The sequence below is a fragment of the Bubalus bubalis genome, chromosome 7, assembly GCF_019923935.1.
Source record: "Bubalus bubalis isolate 160015118507 breed Murrah chromosome 7, NDDB_SH_1, whole genome shotgun sequence".
NCBI lineage: Eukaryota > Metazoa > Chordata > Mammalia > Artiodactyla > Bovidae > Bubalus > Bubalus bubalis.
This window is the reverse complement of record NC_059163.1, coordinates 18,066,851-18,093,123: the sequence shown is the minus strand read 5'-3', so window position 1 is coordinate 18,093,123 and position 26,273 is coordinate 18,066,851. Positions and strand designations below refer to the sequence as shown.

Here is a 26,273-nt window from a genome sequence, read left to right as displayed (position 1 = left end):
ATTTCTACAAAGCAGTGATGAGTTATAATGAGTTTTATGTGTAAGTGGTATAAATGGACTCAATTTAAAACTTTTTTTTTGTGGTGCCTCATGGCTTGCTAGCTCTTAATTCCCTGACCAGGAATTGAACCCGGGCCCCAGCAGGGAAAGCACTAAGTCCTAGCCACTGGACCACCTGTTTCAGGGATTCCTTGAAGCATTTTATTATTAACTGAAGTTAATTTTTGAGAAGAAAAGGTTAACCAACAAATTATTTCTCTACTTGAATGCTAGATACACTGATTCTGAGAATTTTTTCAGTGTTCAAGCCATCTGTTATCTGCTAGAGAATTCTTTGATTCTGTCAGTCTTTGATTGGGATGAGCCCATTGCTTTGAGAACAAGTTCAAAGATTGGAGTTCTTAGTGATCTTTTGTAAATCACACCCATGATGCACTTTCTCAAATGTGTAATTTCAGTTTATTTAAATTGGAATAAGAACTAAGAATTTATGAAATAATTTGTAGAATTCTTCTCGATTTTTATGATTTTCTCTCCAAATCTTTTATAATTGTCTTCCTGATGCTCATTTTGTCAGCCTTTTTAAGCATTTTACTTTCAGGTGTTTCCACAGCATTTAACTTAATTTTAAAAGAAGGATCAACTTTCCCCTCATTTTGTCATATAAAACTAAAGTTAAATAAAATGCACAATCAAAATATATATTATATGATTACAGAAACAACTGTAAAAAACAATTTCAGAGATGAATTGATTTTTGGTGATCCTGCAACCCAAGTGATGTATAAATCTCTAGACAGATTAGAAAGCAGCCTGTTAGATTTTCGTGCTTTCAGTATCCTTACAGAGGGAATGGGGCATATAGGCTGAATAAACAAAGGGTAGTACGAGCTTACAACATTTATTTTTTTCCTGTGATCTTGAAAATTTGTGAAATTAATAAAAATATGGCATATGCTCTTGACGTACTGTTTATATCACGGTTCTTAGTTTAGGTGGCATGCTCAGATACATTTCTCATGCAGTTAGCTCCAACCCCTCTCTCTTTTTTTTTTTTAACCTCTTTAGGAAACAGTGAGCATGTACCCTTTCCAGATACACAGCATTGCTCTTTCCACGTTTGCATCTTTGATTGGTCCATTCGGAGGCTTCTTTGCCAGCGGATTCAAAAGAGCTTTCAAAATCAAGGTATGTGTTTAGATTCTTTGTTAGAGTGTTATAGAATATAATTAGAGCATGTAAGAGGGTTGGAATTTGGTTCTCTTTTGGTCTCCCACATTAAGCCCCTGGGCAAAAGCTTTTCCACCCTGTATGTGTCAGCCTTACAGAGTATCTTCTTTCTTGTTAGGTTTTGGTAGTGCCATGTTAATGCATCTTAAAGTATCACATCACCTTCTCTTCTTGAAATGGCACATGTCACTTAATGTTGGGACAGACACAGAATCTTGGTCCTGCAGGTGTTCATCCAAGAATCCGGCCATGAATTGTGTGAAGTGTAGTGTCCTGTGACTGTCTCATATGAAGGGACATGCAGGAGAGTCCTGGGATCTGTGACTGTGGATTCTCCAGATCAAGGAGCATCAGACTCTTTCTGTAAAGGCCAAGCCATCTGTTAATAGTAGTGCTGTTGCGAACCACTCAACTCGGAATTCTTCCACGGTAGTGAGAGAGTCCCATGGACAAAGTATCAATGAATGGGTGTGGCTGTGTTTTAATAAAACTTTACTTACAGAAAACAAGCAGTGGGCTGGATTTGGTCTGTGGGACATAGTCTGCTGGTCCCTGTTCCAGGTGCTTAAAATCAGCCCTGTGTTTTAAGTTAGAATCTCATAAAGTGAAATAATGGCCTATTATCTCAGCTTTCCTCACGTGGCTTCGCTAAGACTTGACTGTTGTGCCGTCGGGAGTTAGAGTGGCTTCTGAAGGTGGGGCAGTCTGGGCAGGCTTCTCTGAGGAGGTGATGTTTGAGCAGGGATCCGGGGAAAGGATGATGAGTCCTGCAGAGAAATTGAAGGAAGGGAGTTCCAGGGAAAGCACTGGAGCAGAGGAGCCTTCACAGAGGGAAGGTGAAGAAGAAGAGCATGGCCACGGTAGAGAGAAGATCGGACTACAGAGTGGATGGGGCCAGATCCCAGGGAAATAAGTACCTGAACTCAGACAGCACTTGCAATGGGGGACTTTCTACCTTAGGTGCATATAATACACAGAAATGTGCAAGATGTTGTCCACAATGATGCTCACCACCTACTTGGGGAGATAATTTATATCCACAAAGGGCCACAGCAGTAGCTGTGCAAGACAAGAGGCCTGAAAAGGCTGCAAAGAGTAGAGCAGGGCTGAGTCACCATGGCTCTCCTGTGCTTGGGTCAGTAGGGGAGAGACGGAAGGAAATGTGTTGGCAAAAAATTAACCCGAGTTTTTCGATCGTTTTTTCAAAGAGAGAAATGTTATGTTTAGAATGGTATTTTCATTTATTTATTTATTGGATTGCCACTCCAGTATTCTTGCCTGGAGAATCCCATGAACAGAGGAGCCTAGCAGGCTATGTCCATGGGGTTGCGGAGTATTGTATATAACCGAAGTGACTTAGCACGCATGCATAATTGCTTTTACAATGTTATGTTAGTTTCTGCTGTGCAACAACGTGAATCTACTCTATGTATACATATGTTCCCTAATTCTTGAGCTTCCACCCAGCCCCCGCTCCCCACAATCCTACTCCTCAAGGTCATCACAGAGCATCAAACTGAGCTCCTTGTGGAATATACAGCAGCTTCCCGCTAGCTATTTTATTTGCTTTAATAGTCTCCAGTCCAAGGTTTCTTGTTGAATGATGAGATTTCTTTTCATGTCTGAAATGAAGGTATAATTGCGGTTACATTTTAGAGGTTTTTCAGGTTGCCTGAGTAAATGAGAAGAACAGTTGGTCATTTCCATTTCCTGGGCACTGACACATTTCCATTTCCTGGATAGGTCTATTCAAGGTCAACTTGCAGAGGCTGATTAACCAGTCCCTCCATTTGGCCATTTAATGGACTAACATATCCCAAATGAATTAGCTGTTTTGATTTTCTTTTGTACCCCAACACTTAAAAAAAAGAGAAGAAATATTCATCACAGTAGTAAAATATTTATTTCAGCGTAAGAACTATTAGGATAAACATGAGCTAGAGCCAGTTGTACATCTGTCAACAACACTAAAATAGCACCCTGCTAGTAGTTGCTGATAAAACAGAAGAGCAGGATATACGATTAGTAATAGCTGACAGCTTTTTTTATTTAGAAAAAGTTTTATTAACTGAAAAAAAGTTAGTACTAGATTGATTGAATATTTAAATAGTGTTATTTGAAAGCTTTGGCTTGGGATTGCGTGGCAGCCCAATGGTTAAGACCCCCCCTGCTTCCATGCAGCAGGTGTGGGTTGGATCCCTAAAAAGGAAGCAGCAACAACACAGAAAGCTGTGGGTCAGTTCAGTAACCATTCCAGCATGATTCTAACATATTCCAAAGGTACGGTTTAAATGTGTTGGATATGTTCTATTAAGTTTGTATTTGTGTGTGCTTAGTTGCTCAGTAGAGTCTGATTCTTTGCGACCCCATGGACTGTAGCCCGCCAGGTTTCTTTGTCTGTGGAGATTCTCCAAGCAAGAATACTTGCAGTGGGTTGCCATGCTGTCCTCCAGGAGATCGTCCCAACTCAGGGATCGAACTGAGGTCTCCTGCATTGTGGGTGGATTCTTTACCGTCTGAGCCACCAGGGAAGCCCTTATATTTAATAGGAAAATCCAATAGTAAAGTATTTTCCTTGAAGTCCATGATGTCAAGGAGACATTTACAGATAGAAATTTTACAGCAGGTGATTTTTGAGAATTTACTAATATGTTTGTTGTTTTTTTTTCCTGAAGGATTTTGCAAACACCATTCCTGGACATGGTGGGATAATGGACAGATTTGATTGCCAGTACTTGATGGCAACTTTCGTGCATGTGTACATCACAAGTTTTATAAGGTACTTTTAGATTTTTAAAAACTGTTTTGTTAGATGATTTCTCTGAGTTCTCATTCCCATAGGCATTAGTTTGAATTCGTTACTTTTCCTGTCACTGGTATTCCATAACAGTGAAAGGAATGGTGGCTCCTGGCTCCGTGTCACACTGTTGCCTTGGGCTATATGATTAAAGTGTAATTATTTTTCTTAGATTTGAACAGCTTAAAAAATAGTATATGTCATAGTCTAATAGGACTGAGTTAAAATTCAGTCAGGGTGGATGCATGGGACTGGGTTTGGAACAGGAGGAGATTTCATCTCTCAACCGTGGACGCTGTGGTGGTCAACACGGAGGGTTAAAAAGGAGGACAGAATTCATCCAGCCCACTAGTTACTGCTTGCGTATCTGTTACGTGTTGGGGAATGTTCTCCGCACGGATGTAGCAGAGGACAAAAGAGACCAGTCCCCGTCTTCAACTTATTTTCTCGTTGGGGAGTTGGAGGGAGAAGGGGCAGGAGTGGACAACAAATATAGCTTGTTTGGTGGTTGTAAGAGCTACAGAGAAAAAGCAGTCTAAGGGATTTATGGACGTGTACGTGTGTTGAGGGTGGGAGTAGAGAGGCAAGGCAGGGTGATTGGAGAGTGTTGCTATTTTATATGGGTGCTTTATTCTCATTATTAAACTTTAATGTTTTGGGTCTGCCCTAAAACGCCAGTCTGGGGTGTGAAGGCTAACCACATCAACCACATGCTAACTTTTTTTATCATGGTCTCTTCTGGTGTCTGAGCCTAGAAAACCTGTAGTTTTGAATATTTCTGAACCTAGAAAACCTGTTATTTGGAGGAAAACTCATATTTATAGCCCCTAAATATGCATTTTAAATATATACCCATAGTAGTGTGAGCATTTTTGTATTAACCTTTATTTTCCTTGAGCAGTTTTGTTAGTTTATTTCATTAATCTTTTCAAAGAGTCAGATTCTGACTTGAACTTTCTGTGTTATGTGTTTGTTTTCCATTTCATGATGTTGACTCTCATCTTTCCTTCATCTTTTAAAAAAATTTTATTGGTGTACCGTTGCTCTACAGTGTTGTTGGTTTCAGGTATACAGCGAAGTGACTCAGTTATACATTTATGCATACGCTTTCAGATTCGTTCCCCATATCGTTTATTATAGAATATTGAGTAGAGTGCCCTGTATATAGGGCCTATAGAGTAGGTCCTAGTTAGTTATCTGTTTTATATATAGCAGTGTGTGCATGTTAATCCCAAACTCCTAATTTATGCCCTGCCTCCAGCATTTCCCTTTTGGTAAACATAAGTTTGTTTTCAAAATCTGTGAGTGTTTCTGTTTTGTAAATAAGTTCATTTGTATCATTTTTAAAAATTAGATTTCCCATATGAGTAATACCATGGTATTTGACTGACTTCACGTAGTATGATAATCTCTAGGTCCATCTGTGTTGTTGCAAATGGCATTATTTTCTTCTATTTTATGACTCATATTCCATTGTATATCTGTACCACATCTTTATCCATTCCTCTTTTGATGGACATTTGTACATAGTGCTGCAGCGAACATTGGGGTGCATGTATCTTTTTGAATTAGTTTTCTCTGGATATATTCAGGAGCGGGATTGCTGGAGCACATGGTGGCTCTACTCTTCGTTTTTAAAAGAATCTCCATCCTGTTCTCCATAATGGTTGTGCCGATTACATTCCCACCAACACTCTCTCCAGTATTTATTGTTTGTAGATTTTTTGGTGATGGGCTTTCTGACAGGTGTGGGGTGATACCTTATTGTAGTTTTGATTTGCATTTCTCGGATAATTAGTGATGTTAAGCATCTTTTCATATGCTTTTTGGCCATCTGTATGTCTTCTTTGAAGAAAGAACTATTTAGATCTTCTGCCCATTTTTGATTGGGTTGTTTCTTTCTCTTTTTTTTGACATAGAGCTGCATGAGCTGTTTGTTTATTTTGGAGATTAGTCCCTTGCCAGTCACTTTGTTTGCAAATGTTTTCTCCCATTCTGTGCATTGTCTTTTTGTTTTGCTCGTGGTTTACTTTGCTGTGCAAAAGCTTTTAAGCATAATTAGTTCCCATTTGCTTATTTTTGTTTCTATTTTCAATAGTCTAGGAGGTGGATCCAAAAAGATCTTGCTGCAGTTTATGTCAAAGACTGTTCTGCCTATGTTTTCCTGTAAGAGTTTTTATGGTGTCTAGCCTTACATTTAGGTCTTTGATCCATTTGAGTTTATTTTTTTGTGTGTGTTAGAGAATGTTCTAATTTCATTCTTTAACATGTAATTGTCCAGTTTTCCCAGCACCACTTATTAAAGAGACTGTCTTTTCTCCACTGTATATTCTTGCCTCCTTTGTGATAGATTAGGTGCCCATGGGTGCATGAGTTTATTTCTGAGTTTTCTATTGGTTCCATTTCTGTTTTTTGTGTTCTTTATCTTCCTTAAGTTTGAATTTTCTGTTCCTTTTCCAGCTTCTTGAGATAAAGCTTAGGTTACTGATTTTCAGGTTTCTTGTCTAATATGTTCATCTAACACTATATATTTCTTATTAACTACTGCTTTTTGAGTGCTCTTTTTAATACTCTTGAAGTACTGTCATCCCACATTTGTATTTTCATTATTCAGCTACAAATATTTTTTGATCTCCAGTATTACATCTTCTTTGACATGGGATTATTTACAAGTTCATTGATTCACTTTCAAAGAAATGGAGATTTTCTCATTCTTCTTTATTGATTTTTGCTTTAATTCTGTGACCAGAAAACATACTCTGTTATTTCATTGAGACTTGCTTTGTGCTCAGGCATATGGTCTACGCAGACATACCTTCCACGTGTACATGAGACAAGTGCTGTAAGTCCAGTGGGGGGAGTTTAGCTAAATCTTCTGTACTGATTTTTTGGTTTGGTTTTCCATCTGCTTGCTCTGTCAGTTATGAAGAGAGCTTAGTCAGAATCTCCTAGTTTTTGCTTTATAGATATTGAGATTGTGTTAGTTGTATACAGTGTATACACTGTTGAATCACTCCTAATGTCATATAATATTCATACCTGTTTAAAGCTTATTTTGTGGAATATAAGTATAGCAACATCAGCCTACTTTTGATTAATGTTTGCATAGTATTTCTTTGTCTATCCTTTTATTTCTTGTGTGCCTTTTCCCTTATATTTAAAGTGTGTTTTTCTTTTCACAAGTGTATAGCTGGATTTTGTTTGTTTTTATAACCCAGTTGACAGTCTTTGTCTTTTTAATTGGAGTATTTAATCCATTTGCGTATGATTTATTCACTGATCTATTTGAGTATTAGTAATTACTGATTAAGTCCTTAGAACTCTTTCTTTTCCAAAGATGGTCAGCTTTTAGAGCATTAACACATACTTTTTTTGCTTTTTGATCTGCTGTTCTCTCAGTAGGAAAAAGTCATGCTGAGCCTTGTTGTCCTCCATTTGAAAGTAAATATTTAGATGATTAGAAATACGGTGCTAGAGCCAGTGTGCAGCTAGCTGGGAGCACCTGCTGACAGTTTTGCATTTAGCTGAACTTGCTAGAACAGCCTTCCCTTTCTCTGGGGGCCCCTACTCTGGGTTTATGTTATGAAGTTGCCGAGTCTTGTGAAGAAATATAAGACAAGCTGTGTCTTGATGTGAGTAGACTACGGTTGTGGAAGACTTGTGGCTTCAGGGTTTTGGGAAATGATTTGAGCCACGTGCACAAAGGTGTGACCTAGGAGACAGCTAATTCATGCTATTGTGCAGTTTTCTGAATCAAAGATTTTCTCTGTGATACCACCCTACAGCAAACATTTCTTTGTTGCTGGGTTTTCTACTTATAATTCCATCTGAACTGAAGTTGTTTAGTCACTAAGTCATGTCCAACTCTTTTGGGACTCCACGGACTGTAGCCCACCAGGCTCCTTGGTCCATGCAGTTCTCCAGGCAAGAATACTAGAGTGGGTTGCCATTTCCTTCTCCAGGGGATCTTCCTGACCCAAGGATGGAACCTGAGTCTCCTGCGTTGGTAGGTGGATCCTTTACCACTGAGCCACCAGGGAAGCCCTTGAACTGAAGAGTCCTTATCATAAGTCATAAATTTAATTACCCGTGTAAATGTCTTTCTCAGAATTCTGTGCCGTTCTCCATCTATTACTTGTGTCTTGCTTCTTTTTCCCATTGGATTTCCTGAAAAGTAAACCTACTCTGCTTTTCCTGTTCAAGTGGATTGTAGGAATTGCAAAGAATAGTACATATGCATTACGGTCTCAATGAGGTGCATTCTGAATTGGACAAAATAGCACTTTAGCAGTGTAAGTATAGAAAGTGATCTGTAGCTTACAGATGGATTGAGTGCTAGTCCAAAAGGTAGGAAATTGCACTCCCCTGCTTGTCACAGCATCTCAGGATAGAAGACTGTGAAGTCCTGGTTGGGACCTTTTCTGACTCAGAGTGTACCAGGGGAGGGTGCACAGAGAAGGGCTGGTGTAGGGATGCTGGAGAAGCCTAGGGAGAGGCCCCTGCATGGTACCTGGTGGAGAGCAGTCACAGCCCAGTGGATACTTAACGCTGCCTGGGCTTATTTCCTCCCCAGTGGGAGTGGGACTGCTGGGTAAGGTGGATAAGGCAGGCAGGGTTCTCCAGCTCCCTGTCCTCCTTTCAGCTAAAGCAGGGTGCGTGCGAGTGTGGATGTTCAGTCATGTCCAACTCTTTATGACCCCATGGACAGTAGCCTGCCGGGCTCCTCTGTCCATGAAATTTTCCAGGTAAGAATACTCCAGTGGGTTGCCATTTCCTACTCCAAGGCACCTTTGCAACTCAGTGATCGAACTGGTGTCTCTAGCAACTCCTGCATTGGCAGGCAGATTCTTTACCACTGGCACCACAGCTGAAGCAGAGCCCCTTTTATTTTGTTTCTATTGTTGGGGTTTACCCAAGACCTTCTTTGAACAAAGGCTGGTGTTCCCACTGTAGATCCCAGGTGGCGGCTTCAGTGCAGGCTCAGGACTATGTGTATTCTTTCAACAAAACACTTTCTTTGTCTGACGTTTCTTTGAAGCAAAAATATTTATATTTTCATGTTCTCTTTTAGTTTATCTTCATCCACCAGGAACTGTGCTCCTTTTCTTACAGAATGGTTTCTGTGTCTTGTCCAGTCTCAGGTTTTGTTATCAACCTTCACTTCTAACTCAGGTTGCCCTTTTGAGAAGTTTTGTGGAATGTTTAGATCTGCACCCCATCAATGCCTCGTACTGACCCTGTCTTCTGTGTTTGGGCATTTCTCCCACATCTACCCTGTACACCTTTCAGTGGAGAGTTCTAGGTTTTTTTCCCTCCTCTGATGCTAACATTATAGTGAGCTCTGAGTAAGAGCTGTTTCAGTTCTGTTAAGATTGATCCTTTGCACTTAAATGCATGACTTATTTTATCTTTCAAAAATACTTATTTGTGGCATTGGGTCTTTGTTGCTGTGTGCGGGCTTTCTCTAGTTGTGGCGCGTGGGCTTCTCATTGCGGTGTCTTGTTGCGGAGCACAGGCTCTAGAGTGCACAGGCTCAGTATTTGTGGCGCACAGCGTTTACCTGCTCCTTGGCACGTGCAATCTTCCCAGATCAGGGATCAAACCCATTTCCCCTGCATTGGCAGGTGAATCCTATCCTTTGTACCACCAAAAGGGAAAGTGTTAGTCACTCAGTTGTGTCTGACTCTTTGCGACCCCATGGACTGTAGCCTGCCAGGCTCCTCTGTCCATAGAATCTGGAATACTGGAGTGGGGAGCTATTCCCTTCTCCAGAGGATCTTTCCGACCCACAGATCAAACCCAGGTCTTCTGCATTGTAGGCAGATTCTTTACTGTCTGAGCCCCTATTGTGCCACCAGGCAAGTCCTAAAGGCATGGTTTATTTTAAATACAAGTCTGTGCTGCCTTCAGCTCTCTCAAAATAGTGTGAACTTTGTCTTTTCTGCTGTTACCAGGGGTCCGAATCCCAGCAAAGTGCTGCAGCAGCTGTTGGTGCTTCAACCAGAACAGCAGTTAAATATCTATAAAACGCTGAAGACTCATCTCATTGAGAAGGGGATACTACAGCCCACCTTGAAGGTATAATTGGAGCCGGAGAGGGATGGACTAACAATAAAGAATTCTCCAGGAAAGCACTGACAGATGACATTTTTGTAATTGTACACAGAAACAGTTGAAAATGCAATGGATTGAAGTTTTATAGACATGAATGTTTCCTCTCTGAAGTTACTGTGAATATTTAACACTTTCTTGATCTAAGTTATGAAATAAGTAGCAAATGGAGGGCAAAATGTCTTGTACTTTTTCTAAAGTGTATTTTCTGATGTTGACTTCCTTCCCATTACTTGCTCGGTTTCGTCACTTAAAAGACTTGTATTTTAAAGAGTCACACACGATGAAATGAGTACACTGAGGATGTCTTGAGGTTGCACCTGGCGGTGTGCCCTTTCCACAAATATTTACCTTTGTAGTCGGAGCCGTTCCTCATTTTCAGCAAAACGTTTTATGTAAGGCACAATAGGAAGCTAGTTCTCCTCCACTTCCTCCTCTTTCAGTCTGAAGTATTTTCTGAAGGGCTGACTTGGATCCAAAAAAAGAATAACTGTCCACTTTTCAAAGAAGTAATTATTTGCCAGGGGAAAACATTCCACTTTTAGGTAGGTTTGAAATTCAAGAGACAGGGGCTGAAGTTTCTACCACGATTGGTTTGCTCGAAAGAGCCGACGTCAGACTACTTAGATAAAATGGTTTGGAAAAAAACAGGATCTTCTCAAAAGCTTTCAAGAGAAATGGGAGAATTCCGCTGGGAAGAACGGATGTGAGCATGCTCCACCCGTCATCTCGACAGACTGGCCGTCAGGAGGCAGCACTGGACGATGGCACGCGCACAGCCTACTCTTGGTTGACTTCTCTGCCTTCGTTTCCCTGTGAGCTGGTCTCCGTAAGTTCTGTACCCACGGACATCAGTATATAAGGTAGTGAGGAGGGGTGGTGACTGAGGCAGAGCAGGGGGTGCTCTGCTCTGGAGAGCAACGTCCCCCCCCCCCCACCCCAAGACACAGCTCCACACGCCTGGGTCCCAGGTGCCTGGCTCCTGGTTCCCGTGCAGCCCACCAGACACTCCCCTGGGACGAAGCGAGATCTGCCTGGAAACCCCATCCCAGACAGGCTCCATGGTAGCAGCTAATTTTTGTCACGTTCCTCTTTCACATCATGTCACAAAACCCGAGGTCATCAGCTGGTGTTTCTTCCTTCCAACAACGAAAATCAGGCGGAAGTGATTCCCACCAAGAACAAAAAGCACACGAATGCCAAACCTTCCCTTTGGTGGACTGGACACTGTAACCAGAGGAGAATAAATTTCTTCTCAGTGGATGTCAATAATCTACTGTTGCTGTGTGCTCACTACAACCGTATTTATTGTATTGAACGGTCAGCACAAAAACCTTCAAAAATTGCCTAGTGCTCCTTGGCTAAATGTTTGGAGAGGAGAAGTTGATATATTTTAAAGAATGTTTTGTTAATGAAAAGGGTACATATTTTTGTTTAAATCAGAAACAAATTTCAATTATTTTATATTTCTGTTCTACAACTCTACTTAAAATAAGAAAATTGCGGATATGCCTGGGTTCCACAGATGTAAACTAGCAGCCTTATCACGTGTACCACATGATTGTGGTGGAGATAGTTAAACTCAGTCCCAGGAGTCTAATGTCTTGGTTTGGCATGCACTCAGTCAGTTCATCACCATTGAATGTGTGCAGTCAGCCTTATTCCACACTATTCCATACACACCTAGAATTAGCCCTGGAGATGTTATTACAGAAGGAAACGATCATTTTTCAAATCAAGCTACCTTCAGGTTAATTTTCAACATCGCTTTTTTTTTTTTTGCCTTTTTTTTACTTGCTGCATTAAAAGCCCCAAATGTGGATCATAAAAGAATTTTACTTACCAAAGTTTAAAAAGTATTGTAATAGGAACTTCTGTTGAAAACCTGGCGATTTGCACAATAAGAACTTCTTGAAGAATATGCAGTTCCCTCTGCATTTTTCTTTAGTGATGAGTGAAGTATTGCAATATAGAATTATGAGAGCATTACTGAATACATGTATTATAAAATTGATACTGTTATAAACAAAATCTGAAGCTAGAAATATTTGGGGTCACAGTAATAGCTATCCTCAAATATACTTTTAGAGTTGGGTGTATATTATTCTATATGTAAAAAAAAATTCTTAATTTTAACAGAGCTCTAAAGATTGACCTTTTTAGTGTACTTTTATAGCATGTATATTAAAATAGAATATATTTTAGCAAGAATAAAGTTTGGCAAAGATTGCCATAAAACCCTGACTTTGATCACTTTTATATTTGCACTCTGAAGAGGGTTTAAATTCCAGTGTAGCAAATGTGATGGCAGAAAAAACGGAAGACTATGAACTTCCTTTATAGTAATGGCTAAGTGTTCCAGTCTGCTGTTGGGAGAGGTACTCTGAGGGTCCTGACTGTTCAGTACAGATGTTTCCTCAGTGCTTTTCCCCTCGTGGTGATGGGTATACATTTACTGTCTGAGAATAAAAAAAATACACACACACACCCTTTTATTTTTATAGTATCTCTTCATTTGTAATTTGGTTTGATCAAAGAAAATGTCACCTATCAGGGGAAAAGAAAAAGTAGAATCAGTGTACACCTACTGTATATGGCTGGAAGATAGCTTATGATATGTGTCAATCCATTCTCTGAACCTCTTACTCAGACAGGAAAATAAACAAATCACATTTGAACTCTGTTGTGCGTTTTCTCTTTGGAGAAGAAACATTTCATTCAACAACTACAGAAACAGTGTGTACTGTTTCACCAACACCAACAGTGACATCTTCAGGGCAGGGGAGTAAATAAGCTCGGCTGATCATTAAACATGGTTGTTGAGAGGTGATATCCTCTTGATAGAAAGAGGACCGAATGTCTTGGGTATGTCTTAGTTTGTAATTGCTATTTATTTTTGTGAATCTTTATTCATCGTCACTAGAGCTCTAAGCTGCATGGGCAGCGAGTGGTGTCTGTCTTGATGGCCACTGTGTTCCCAGGGTCTGGCTCAATGCTGGCATCTCCCCAGGTCCTCAAGCTTCTGATCTAATAACTGGTTTGGAGTCTGAAGACCCAGCACTGCACATCCCCATTTGTCTCTTGAACAGCCCCTCCACACTCATCCCAGTGTTTATTTGGTGTGACTCTAAGATGGGCTTCATTACTGTTAGTTCTTATGGTTAGGTTAAGGGTTAAGTGAAAGCTCCTGTGAATATGTTGTGATTTGGGTTCAGCATAAAGGAGCTGATCCTTGGTGTCCTTCCTTCTTCCTCTCTGCTCCTCTCCTGTTGCCCATCTCTGCTGGGCAGTGACTCTTTGGTAGGACTGAACAGAACAGTGTCCACATGTCTGGTCACATCTGGTTTAGGTAGTTTTAATGTAAGTGGGAAGATTCCCCTGGAGGAGGGCATGGCAACCCACTTCAGTATTCTTGCCAGGAAAATGCCATGGACAGAGGAGCCTGGTGGGCTCCAGTCCACAGGGGTGCAGAGTTGGCCATGACTGAGTGACTTAGCGATGTAAGTGCTCCTTGAATGGACACCATCATTCTAACCTCCATGGACGAGCTGTCTGCCCTGCAGAGAGTCCACAGCCGGTTCTCCTTACCAGCTCTGAAACTTAGAGTTTAAAATTCACTCCCTGAGGAGTGGCTGTATTTGGGAATCTTCATGCAGTGGCTGCAAATAAAGGCAGATCTAGACAATTTAACCAAAATCAAAAGCCTGTCTTACCTTAATCCCATTGTCTTCCTTTTCCTGCACAGAAGGGGAGAATATTCTTGAAACATCAGATAACAAGGAGAGTCGTTTAGTACGGGCTGATGAGTCGAATGTTATCTGTTGATGGCGAAGTGAGTTTCCAAAATGAACTGAGAGAATACTCTGGGCCTTAAATGTGTACAAAGGACATGGGTGGGTAAACCAGCAGTCTTGTTGCCCAGAGAAAGAGATTCATTGAAGGACAGCCCACCTGAAGGTGTCCTCTTGGGAAAAGAATGAAATTTCAAACTGCTCTGTCAAACTTACAGGACAATGGGGTATGGATTTGGGGTTTAAGCTCTCATAGCCTCCTTTTCTGCTGTGTATTCAGCTGGAGTGTAATGGATCCCGGTGGTTTTTTATTCAAGCATGTGCAATGTTCAAACTTCAGACGGGACCCAGAAAAGTGGTAAGTTTGCAGAACAATCTTGAATAATCTATTAAGTATATTTTTGATCAGTTTTAATAAATCTCAAAACTTTGTGAGGGAACCAGAGGCTTCAACAAGTACAGGTAAGGTAGACACATTTGTATCATTAGCAATTCTGTTTCCCCCTCAATATTGATACAGTTTATGTACCATAACACTGTGCAACCATTACCACTTGTGGTTTGAGAACATTCCCATCACTCCAGAAAAATCCCTGGTGCCCATTTGCACATAATCCTCACTCCAACCTCCAGCTTTAGGCAACCACTGGTTTGCTTTCTGTCTTTAGGAATTTGCCTTTTCTGGACACTGCATATACACAGACTCATACACTATGCAGTGTTCTATGTCTGGCATAATATTTTTGCATAGATCAGTACTTCTTTCCTTTTTATTAATACTGTAAATGCTGACCCATTTACTTGTTGATTATTTCAGTTATTTCCAACTTTTGGTTCTTATGCAAAATGTTGACATGTGTTGTGTGGGCATTTCTGCATTCCCTTCAGATTTCCAGGGTAGAATTGCTGGGTCATATAGTAAGTTTATGTTTAACTTTTAAAGAAATGGCCAAACTGTCCAAAGTACAATCTTATATTCCTACCTGCAGTGTACAAGTGTTTCAGTTTACCTACATCCTCACCAAAACTCAGCATTGTCTTTTTTCAGAAATTTTATTGGAGTCTAGTTGTGTTAGTTTCAGTTGTACAGCAAAGTGAATAAGTTATACACACTTTTTTTTTTGGTGTTGTCTTTTTAAAGATGGCCATTCTGGGCTGGCGTGCCGAGGTATCTCAAGGTGGTTTTAGCTTGCATTTCCCCAATGGCTAATGGTGTTGAGCATCTTTTCATGGGCCACTTGTATATCTTCTGTGATAAAATGTCTGTTCGTATCTTTGCACATTTTTACATGTGATGTTTTTCCTAAGTTGTAGGAGATTATTATGTATCCTAGATACAAATCCCTTATCAGATATATGACTTACAGATATGTCCCAGCCACCTGGGAAGCCCTGAAGGTTGTTGAAATAACAACACAAGATTTAAAACATTAATAAACTTAGTTTATAAAGCAGCAGCAGGATTTGAGAGGATTGAATAATTTTGAAAGAAGTTCTACTGTGGGTAAAATGCTGTCAAGCAGCATTGCATGCTACAGAGAAATCGTTTGTGAAAGCAAAAGTCAATAGTTGTGGCAAAATTCATTGTTGTTTTAAGATACTGCCACAGGCACCCCAACTTTAGCAACTACCACCCTGATCAGTGGGCAGCATCAACATCGAGGTAAGACCCTCCACCTGCAAAAAGGTTATGACTCGCTGAAGGCTCAGGTGATGGTTACATTTTTTAAAAATATTTTAAAGTTGAGATACATACATTAGTTTTTAGACATATTGCTATTGCACACTTAAAAGACCACAGTATAATGTAAACATAACATATGCCTTGAGAAACCAAGAAATTCAGGTGACTTGCTTTGAGATATTTGCTTTATTGGTGGAAATGAACCTACAGTATCTCTAAGGTATGTCTATATAAAAGTTTTACAGTTTTCATCATACAAATCTTATACTCATTTTCTTAACTTTATACATAAGTATTTCATTTTTGGGAATGATAATGTAAATGGCATTGTTTTTAACTTCAAATTTCACTTGTTCATTGCTGATCTATGGGAAAGTGACTTATTTTTATAATGTGAAAACTTTCTATTAATGCTTATTAAGTAAAGGAGTTTTTAGTCACATTTTGGGGGGGTTTCTACATACAATCCTGTCACCTGGCAACAAAAAGTTTTATGTCTTTCTTCCCAGCTGTATACTTAATTTTCTTGTCTTACTGCATTAGGTAGAACTTCTAGTATGATGTTGAGGAGGGATGACAGACCTTGCTTTGTAGCTGATTTTAGTGGTAAAGCTTTAAGCTTCTCATCATTGAATATCATGTTAGCTGTAGATTTTTTTGTAGAGAGTCTTTATCAAGTTGAGGTGGTTCCCCGGTATTCCTAGTTTACTGAGAGCTTTTAGTGAATGAGTATTGGACTTTGTCAAATGCTTTTTTTTTTTTTTTGCATTTGATGTGGTCATATCATTTTTCTTTTTCAGCTAAATGATGTGATGGATTACACTGATTTTTAAATGTTGAGCCAGCCTTGAACACTTGAAATATATCTCACTTGGTTATGGTATATAATTCTTTTTATGCATTGTTGGATTTGATTTGCTAATACTTTGCTGAGGATTTTGCACCTATATTCATGAGACAGACTGCAATTTTCTTGTAATGGTTTTATCTGCTTTTGGTGTTAAGGTAATGCTGTTTGCATAGAATGAGTTGGGAAGTGTTTCCTCTGCTTCTGTCCTCTGAAAAAGATTGTAGACGATTGGTATCATTTCTTCCTTTTTGATAGAATTTACCAGTGAATCCATCTGGGCCTGGTATTGTCTGTTTTGGAAGGTTATTAAGTATTAATTTCTTTGATAGAAGCCTATTCAGACTATTTCTTGTATGAGCTTTGGCATGTTGTCTTTCAAGGAATTGGTCCACTTCATCTAGGTTAGCAAATTTGTGGGCATAGAGTTGTTCATAGTGTTCCTTTATTGTCCTTTTAATTTCACAGGATCTGTGGTGATAGATTCCATTTCTTTTCTAATATCAGTAATCAGTGTCCTCTCTTTATTTTAAGGTAGATTGGCTAGAGGCCTTTTGATTTTTGGTGATATTTTCAAAGAACCAGCTTTTGGTTTCACTGATTTTTTGGTACTGATTTCTTGTTTTCAACTTCACTGATTTATGCTCTCACTGTTTCTCTTCTTATGCTTACTTTGGATTTAATTTGCTCTTCTTTAGGTTATTGATTTTTGGTCTTCTTTTCTAATATATGCACTCAAGTGGTATAAATCTCCCTTTCTAACTGTTCCTTTCACTTACAAATTTTGGTAAGTTGCATTTTCATTCAGCTCAAAATATTTTAACATTTCTTTTGAGATTTCTTCTTTGATGCATGTGTTTAAGCTCCATATATTTTGGAATTTCCAGTTTAATTCTTTGTGGTCTGAAAGCAGACATTATATGATTTGTTTTTTTTTAATTTAGATGTATTTTATGGCCCAGAATATGGTCTATTTTGGTGAATTCCATGGGACTTTGAGAAGAATGTGTATTCTGTTGTTACTGGGTGTCTGTGCATGTCAATTTTACCCAGTTGAGTGATGGTGCTCTTAAGTTCAGCTGTGTCGATACTAAATTTCTGTCTGCTGCATCTGTCCATTTCTGATGGCTGAAGTCTCCACCTATGACAGTGTATCCATCTGATTCTCTTTCCATTCCCAGGGTACTAATGCAGGCTGTCACTCTCAGCTTGAAAGTACATTAGAAAGTGGCCTGTCTCTAAATCAAAGAGACATTTTTCATGAGGGCTCATAGGTGACAGAGAAGGGACTGAGGGTTGGCTGGTGCCGTTCTCTTGAGAATAACAAAGGGTTGGACACATTGCTGGAGGGAATGTAAAATGGGAGAACTGTTTTGGAAAACAGTTTGGCAGTTCCTCAACATGGTAAAGCGTTACCATATGATCCAGCAATTCCACTCTTAGGAATATACCCAAGAAAAATGAAAATGCCCAATGTAAACGCAAATGTTTGCAACAGCATTATTCACAACAGTAAAAAGTAGATGCAAACTACATGTCCATCCGGTGGTGAATGGATAAATAAAATGTGATATATCCACACAGCGGACTAAACTACTTGGCCATAAAAAGGAAGTTCTGATACATGATACAATATGAATGAAACTCCAAAATATTATGTTCACTAACATAGGACAGCCCCTAAAGATCACATACTGACAATTCCATTAAACTAAATATCCAGAACAGGCAACTCTATAGACAGGGAGTAGGTCAGTGGCTGCCAGGGTTGGGGACAGGGAGGAGAATGGGACTACTGGTGTGAGGTGTCCTTAGGGGTGATGCAGATGTTCTAAAATTAGACGATAGTGATAGCTGCACAACTCTAAAATGCTCAACTCAAAGAGTCTTATTTGATGAATTTTCATAGGATGTTAATTCTCAATAAAGTTGTTAAATGACTAGACAATCTGTAATGGTAGATGTACAGGGGAAGGTATTCTGGGCCTGGGGAGGAGCAGGGGAGGGCTGCCGATTGTCTCCACAACCGGGGGCCCCACGACGTGTTGAGCCTCCCCTCCTTGCTGTCTGATGGGCATCATTGAGGGGTCGGCTTAGTACTGCCCGGACGTCAGGGAAGGCCTCCCTTAGAAGGTGACAGTTGAGACATGATTGAGGCAGGGGAGTGAGGAAGTGGAGCACAGATGGGTTAGGAGCCTCAAGGCAGACGTTACTGTTGGAGGGATAGCCTGGCAAGTGTGCAGAATGAAGGAGGTAGGAGGAGAGGAGCCCTGCAGATTTTAAGGACTGACAGAATCCAGCATCTTAGTGGGCTTGCCTGGCTGAGAATGGACCATGGTGGCCAAGGCAGAAGTACAGAAATCCCACAACCAGTCCCCAAACTAAGGGTGAATTCACTCACACTGTACGTCAGCAAGTGCAAACTCTGGGTTGGAATACCCACGTTTAAAAGGAGGAAGATGCAAATCAATGCTAGCACACCTACACAAAACGAAGGCAGGAAAGCAGGCACACACGCCAAGAGCCCAGTCTGGGGGGTGGGGGAGGAAAAACCACCCTAAAGAAGGGAATTTTCTGGGAGGGCTTTGTATTATGTAATTTAGTGAAAATATGAGTTCAATAAAGGATCAGCGATGAAATGAGAGAATAATAGAATGATGTGAAAATGAAGATTGAAGAGCTGAGAAAACCAGTTGTGATGAGACTGTCATTCTTACTGAATTAGAAACAGTAAGAAATGGAATAGACTCACTGAAAATTCAACTATAGATCTTACACCGACTTGAAGGCAAGCCTCTCATTTATAGGCTAGAAAGTTCTTGAAGAGGTTAGTTATGTCATTTTTGTATCATCCACAAGGCCCAGTGGAATATGTATCATCATGGACATAAAATTGCTACCTTAGGAGAAGGAAAAATCTGTATGGATGGATCCACACTTGAGCCACAAGCATACTTGGTCACACTGCTGGGGTAGGTCTTGGTTTCTTTCTTTTGGCAGAATTGGCCTGCAGGGTCACACTGTGATGATCCTTGAGTTTATAGTCAGGCTGCTTAGGTTGACCTCTGCTCCCTGGTTTATTTCTTCCTAATCAGTTGGATCATAAGGCTGAGCACTGAAGAATTGGTGCCTTCGAACTGTGGTGCTGGAGAAGACTCTTGAGAGTCCCTTGGACTGCAAGATGATCAAACCAGTCAATCCTAAAGGAAATCAATCCCGAATATTCATTGAAAGGACTGATGCTGAAGCTCCAACACTTTAGCTACCTGATGTGAAGAGCTGCCTCACTGGAAAAGACCCTGATGCTGGAAAAGACTGAAGGCAAAAGGGGAAGAGGGTGGCAGAGGATGAGATGTTTAGATAGAATCACTAAGTCAATGGACACGAATCTGAGCAAACTCTGGGAGATAGTGGAGGACAGAGGAGCCTGGTGGGCTACACTCTATGGGGTGGCAAAGAGTTGGACTCGACTTAGCAACTGAACAGCAACAAATCAGGTTGCAAACAGGTGGCTTGGCTTTTATGTACAGAAACTATTTTAGGGTACAGGCTTTGTTTGAAATGTATAGCAGTGCTTGAGGGCAAAATCACGAAGGAATTGTTTTCCTATAAATAATAGTTTTGTGCTCTGGAATGCAGCTTGCAACTTGCCTTTGCCTTTGTTGAGCAGGAAGTGTGACAGTCGAAGGCCAAGGTTGAAGTTCCAGCCCTGTATCTTGACGATAAAGCTGGGCCTGATAGAAAGAATATCCTAGTCACCACCACCGCCCCGCAGCACCCACCCCCCCACCCCCACCCCCCGAGAGAGAAAATGGAAAATGGAACCTGGAAGCCGTCTGTAAAGATCATTGGCCTTGGAGTTGGGAAGTTTAGGGGCAGAGCAGGGAATTAGATTTAATAAGCAATAGGGCTTTGGGAATGTCATAGCTTTCTCTGAATCCCTTTCTTCTTGGTGCTCAGTGAAGGTTTGGGCCGCATGATTTCCAAGGGCTCTTCCGCAGCTGGCATTCTGCCTGCTGTGAATCCGCCTGAAGATGAACTTGCCGTCAGTGGCTTTAGATATTTAGGCTTTAGAAAATGCACCACTCCTTTTACATTCATATTTCTAATTTTTTGTGGTTATTGTTCAGGACTCTTTGCGGCCCCATGGACTGTAGCATGCCAGGCTCCTCTGTCCTCCATCTCCCGGAGTTTGCTCAAATTCATGTCCTTTGAGTTAGTGATGCTGTCTAACCACTTTCTCTGTCCATGGGAATTTCCTGGGAGGAATACTGGAGTGGGTTGTCAGTTTTCCTCCAGGGGATCTTCCCGATCCAGGAATCGAATCCACATCTGCATCGCCTGCATTGTCCGGCGTATTCTTTACCACTAAGTCACCTGGGAATCCATTTCTAAATTAATGCCACACTACATGGAGAACATCTGGCAAAGCACTACGCGTCCTATATTGTTGTTCGGTCTGTGAGTTGCGATCCCATGAACTACAGCGTGCCAAGCTTCATGGTCCTTCACCATCTCCTGGCGCTTGGTCAAACTCATATCCATCGAGTCAGTGACGTCATCCAAATACCTCATCCTCTGTTGTCCCCTTCTCCTCCTGCCCCCAATCCCTCCCAGCATCAGGGTCTTTTTCAATGAGTCAGCTCCTCGCATCAGGTGGCCAAAATATGTGAAGATCGAACTCATTGGAAAAGATATGTATTACCCAATTTAATCTTTATAACAATTCTCAAGTATCATAATACAGAACTGACTTATGAGGAAGCTCAGATGTGGAGAAGGGGCCTAATGTCACACAGTAAGTGGCAGAACGAGAACTTAAACCTCAGACTGACCTTCAGTGGTCAAGTTCCTGACCAGCTCACCATTTTAGGCACAACTATACTCAACAGGAAGGGTTACAGTGTTTTTCAGTGCAGTTCAGTTGCTACTCAGTCATGTCCAACTCTTTGTGACCCCATGAACCACAGCACACCAGGCCTCCCTGTCCATCACCAACTCCCGGAGTCCACCCAAACCCATGTCCATTGAGTCGGTGATGCCATCCAACCATCTCATCCTCTGTCGTCCCCTTCTCCTGCCCTCAATCTTTCCCAGCATCAGGGTCTTTTCAAATGAGTCAGCTCTTCCCATCAGGTGGCCAAAGTATTGGAGTTTCAGCTTCAACATCAGTCCTTCCAATGAATATTCAGGACTGATTTTCTTTAGGATGTCCTGGTTGGATCTCCTTGCAGTCCAAGGGACTCTCAAGAGTCTTCTCCAACCTCACAGTTCAAAAGCATCAATTCTTCCACGCTCAGCTTTCTTCATAGTCCAACTCTCAACATCCATACATGACCACTAGAAAAACCATAGCCTTGACTAGACGGACCTTTGTTGGCAAAGTAATGTCTGCTTTTGAATATGCTATCTAGGTTGGACATAACTTTCCTTCCAAGGACTAAGTGTCTTTTAATTTCATGGCTGCCGTCACCATCTGCAGTGATTTTGGAGCCCAGAAACATAAAGTCAGCCACTGTTTCCCCATCTATTTGCTGTGAAGTGATGGGACCGGATGCCATGATCTTAGTTTTCTGAATGTTGAGCTTTAGGCCAGCTTTTTCATTCTCTTTCACTTTCATCAAGAGGCTTTCTAGTTCTTCACTTACTGCCAAAAGGGTGGTGTCATTTGCATATCTGAGGTTATTGATATTTCTCCCGGCAATCTTGATTCCAGCCTGTGCTTCCTCCAGCCCAGCGTTTCTCATGATGTACTCTGCATATAAGTTAAATAAGCAGGGTGACAAAATAAACAGCCTTGACATACTCCTTTTCCTATCTGGAACCAGTCTGTTGTTCCATGTCCAGTTCTAACTGTTGCTTTCTGACCTGCATACATGTTTCTCAAGAGGCAGGTCAGGTGGTCTGGTATTCCCATCTCTTTCAGAATTTTCCAGTTTATTGTGATCCACACAGTCAAAGGCTTTGGCATAGTCAATAAAACAGAAATAGATGTTTTTCTGGAACTCTCTTACTTTTTCCATGATCCAGCGGATGTTGGCAATTTGATCTCTGGTTCCTCTGCCTTTTCTAAAACCAACTTGAACATCTGGATGTTCACAATTCATGTACTGCTGAAGCCTGGCTTGGAGAATTTTAAGCATTACTTTGCTAGCATGTGAGATGAGTGCAATTGTGTGGTAGTTTGAGCATTCTTTGGCATTGTCTTTGGGACAGGAATGAAAACTAACCTTTTCCAGTCCTGTGGCCACTGCTGACTTTTCCAAATTTGCTGGCATATTGAGTGCAGCACTTTCACAGCATCATCTTTCAGGATTTGAAATAGCTCAACTGGAATTCCATCACCTCCACTAGCTTTGTTCGTAGTGATGCTTCCTAAGGCCCATTTGACTTCACATTCCAGGATGTCTGTCTCTAGGTGAGTGATCACACCATCATGATTATCTGGGTTGTGAAGATCTTTTTTGTACAGTTCTTCTGTGTATTCTTGCCACCTCTTCTTAATATCTTCTGCTTCTGTTAGGTCCCTACCATTTCTGTCCTTTATTGTTTTTACATGGTCAAAATTTTGGAGCCTTGACTAGAAGAATGTGACTAAAAAAAGGTCGTCTTAGAAACCCCAGCACTCCAGTGATGCACTCTTGGTCTGTGTGTGCTTTGAGCTGGGGAGGCAGTTTCTGGCAGAGGGCCGTGGCCCTAGCGGTAAGCCAGTGTGGCAGGGCCTGTCTTGCACTTGGCAGGCTTCAGAGGGAGCCCCACTGAAAGCCCCGGGTCTGCGATTAGAAACCTGGCTTCAGGTCAGTTTCAGACTGGTTGCTTTAAAATTGAGGAACACCTCATGTGTCTTCTCCTTGGACCAGTGCTTCTGCAATTCAGAGTTCCAGACCCTTGGGATTCCTGAAGACCCTCTCAAGGGTTAAAGGCAAGATGAAGATTATTTCATGGTAATACTGAAATGTTTGCCTTTTTCAATGCATTGATATTTGTACCGAACTCAGAAGTGAAACAACGGTGAGTAAAACTGCTAGAATTGAGGCATGCGATCGGGCAGCAGCACCAAACTCCCACTTGTCGTGATGGTCTTCGTTGTCAAGCACTCCCAGGAAAAGTATGTTTCTCTTAAGAATGTCCTTGGAGAAGCTGTGAAGTTACTACTGTTATTAAACCTTGAACCTAAAGTTACATGACACAAAATGAGAGGCACCCAGAAGGTGCCAGGTCCATCAGGTACAAGGTTCATCTTGAAGAGAAGCACCGGCAGTTGAGTTGCGGCTGGCTGGTGGCTTTTCTCCCGGCATATCTTTCCTCCCGGGATATCTTTCCTCCCTGGAAGAGCAGGAGACAGACCTCTCAGTTCTTGGGCAGCAGTGTTGTTGAAATAAACAAGGTGAGCCTATTGCTTCAAAGAAACAACAGTGACTGGTGCCAGTGATAAAATTCTAGGTTTTAAGCAGAACTTAAAGAATTTTGGAAAACGTGTGATATCCACTACTGTGAGCTTGACTTAGAATTTCCTGAGACTGCTAGAGATGTTTTGATATTATGTATGACGTGGTTTTGGGGGATACATTACAGGATGAAGTGCATCTTGGAAGACCCACACACATTGCAGCAGTGGTGATAATAGTTCTAAACGGCCAGTGGTGTTGGTGTTTAGTTGCTTTGTCATGTCCGACTCTTTTGCGACCCTGTGGACTGTAGCCCACCAGGCTCCTCCAGCCCATGGGATTTTCCAGCCAACAATACTGGAGTGAGTTGCCATTTCCTTTTCCAGGGAATCTGCCTGATCCAGGGATGGAATCTGAGTCTCCTGCTTAGCAGGCTGATTCTTTACCACTGAGCCACCTGGGAAGCCCTCTAAATAGCCAATGAGTGCTATAAAATTATACAGGGGTAAAAGATCGATTCAAAGTACAAGACAGACTAATGGGTTTTCAAGCAATGGAGTATAAAAAGTTCACTGATAAAATGGGTTGGCCAATAAGTCCATTTGGGTTTTTCTGTACGATGTTATGGAAAAGCCCAAACTTTCTGGCTAACCCAATAGTTTCAATACCATATAGCAATCAATCTTTAAGAAACTTATTCAGAAACAATGACTTGAAAAGGCTATTAAAATACCCCTCCCCGCCCCACTTCTAACCACATACCTGTGTGAGGCTGGATTTCCCTCCTATGCTTCAACCAACATGAAGAATCACAAGAGACTGAACGTAGAAGAAAATGTGAGAATCCACCTGTGTTCAATTAAGCCAGACATGAAAGAGGTTTGCAAAACTGTAAAGCCATTCCTGTCTTTACTAATTTTTTCTCTTGTGGTTTGGAAAAGTTTTTTTTTTCATAGACGTATGTAATTGATGTTACTACATAATAGTTTCATCATTGCTATTTCTATGTAAATTAATATATGTACTTTTAAAATCTCAGTTTTTATCTCTAATACAATGCCTATTAATAGAGGCAGCTCACACAAACAAAAGTGATAGTTTTAAGGATCAAAATGGTCTGAGACCAAAGAGTTGGAAAAGCTACTTTAGACTCATCCCATGCTCACAGTCCATGTTGACGCAGGAAAACCTGGTGCAGCAAGAGGGATTAAACGCGGGGCTCCGGAAGTCACCGTCTCTGAATCCCGAGCCAAGGCTCTCTCAACACCATGCTATCTCTGAGTTCAGTAGCTGAGCTTGGTGCCACTTCTAGCAAAAGTCAAAAGAACAATATATAAATAAAAAAGGAACTTTGCAAAGGGTGGGGGAAAATGAGAATATTGTTAAAGCAAAAAAGTCTAAGCCGGTGCTAAAGCAATTCCATCTCTGCTTCTTCAACACTCCAAATGGGCCGAAATGAGGGGTGAAGAGGAAATTTTACTGGAGAATCAAAAGGCAGACATGGGACTTACTGAAGATCGTTTGCACATTTTCCTTTAAACTCTGAAAAAAAATTTTGCAAGTCTGTCCTTGACAGCAACTCTTCTTGAGGTCATTAGAATTATGAATAGTACTACATTAAAACAATGAGAACTGCTCCGGGTTTTCTCTTATCACTGATCTATTTTTGAAGAAGTATCTATTGTCTTAGAAATTCTTAGCATTCCTGTATCTTCTGGCTCTACAGTGCAGTTGCACTGGGGGGGAATTTGTAATAAGCACAATATCCTCAAACGTGGGACTCTACTATTTATACTTAAGATGATATGGAAATTTTGTTAGTATATTTAGAAAGAAGACATTAAAGCAGCCTAAATAAACTTAAGTGTTTTCTACATTCCCCCTTTCTGGGAAGTCAGTTTTCAGACCAAATAAGCTAGTAACTATAAAAACAGATGTGAGTTGCTAACAATCTCGGTCAAAGGCTGAAATGGAAAGTCTAGCTGATGACAGAGTGTGCCGTGCTTCCGGAAAGAGGCAGGACAGCAGAATATTCCTGATGTGAATATAGCAGGGGCTGGAGACAGACAGAGATATAGTTTATCATTGCTTACATTTCACAATATGATGGATAAGAGAAAAAGCTCAGGGAAAAGGAGCCGAAACCATGAGATTTAGTCCTTTTCCAGAGGTTCATTCAAGTCTGAAGGTCATGTCTCCCAAGAGCCACTTGTCTCTCCCTGCGGCTGTGCACACAACCCCGGGAGTCCAGCATCACTGGGAAACTCAGGATGCGGAAAGCCTGGCTTTAAAACATGGATTGCACTAGAACTGGAGCCAGATCCTAGCAGCCAACACCTCTGCAAGCAGAGACTTTAAGCAGGCGCTTCTGAAAGATATATTCACAACTAGAAAAGAACTACACACCAGTTTTACTGGACCTCAA

The 26,273-nt window shown here is 41.0% G+C and overlaps 1 protein-coding gene across 1 annotated transcript in view; it reads left to right on the top strand.

The window, feature by feature from the left end:
• CDS1 (CDP-diacylglycerol synthase 1) overlaps positions 1-12,816 on the top strand; it is a 76,434-nt gene extending 63,618 nt beyond the window's left edge. Inside the window, exons 11-13 of the mRNA XM_025289780.3 lie at positions 1,069-1,188; positions 3,906-4,009; positions 9,982-12,816. Of these exons, the coding sequence (XP_025145565.1) occupies positions 1,069-1,188; positions 3,906-4,009; positions 9,982-10,111 (354 nt within the window). The 3' untranslated portion in view covers positions 10,112-12,816. The remainder of the gene's footprint in view (positions 1-1,068; positions 1,189-3,905; positions 4,010-9,981) is intronic.
• The last annotated feature ends 13,457 nt before the right edge of the window (positions 12,817-26,273 follow it).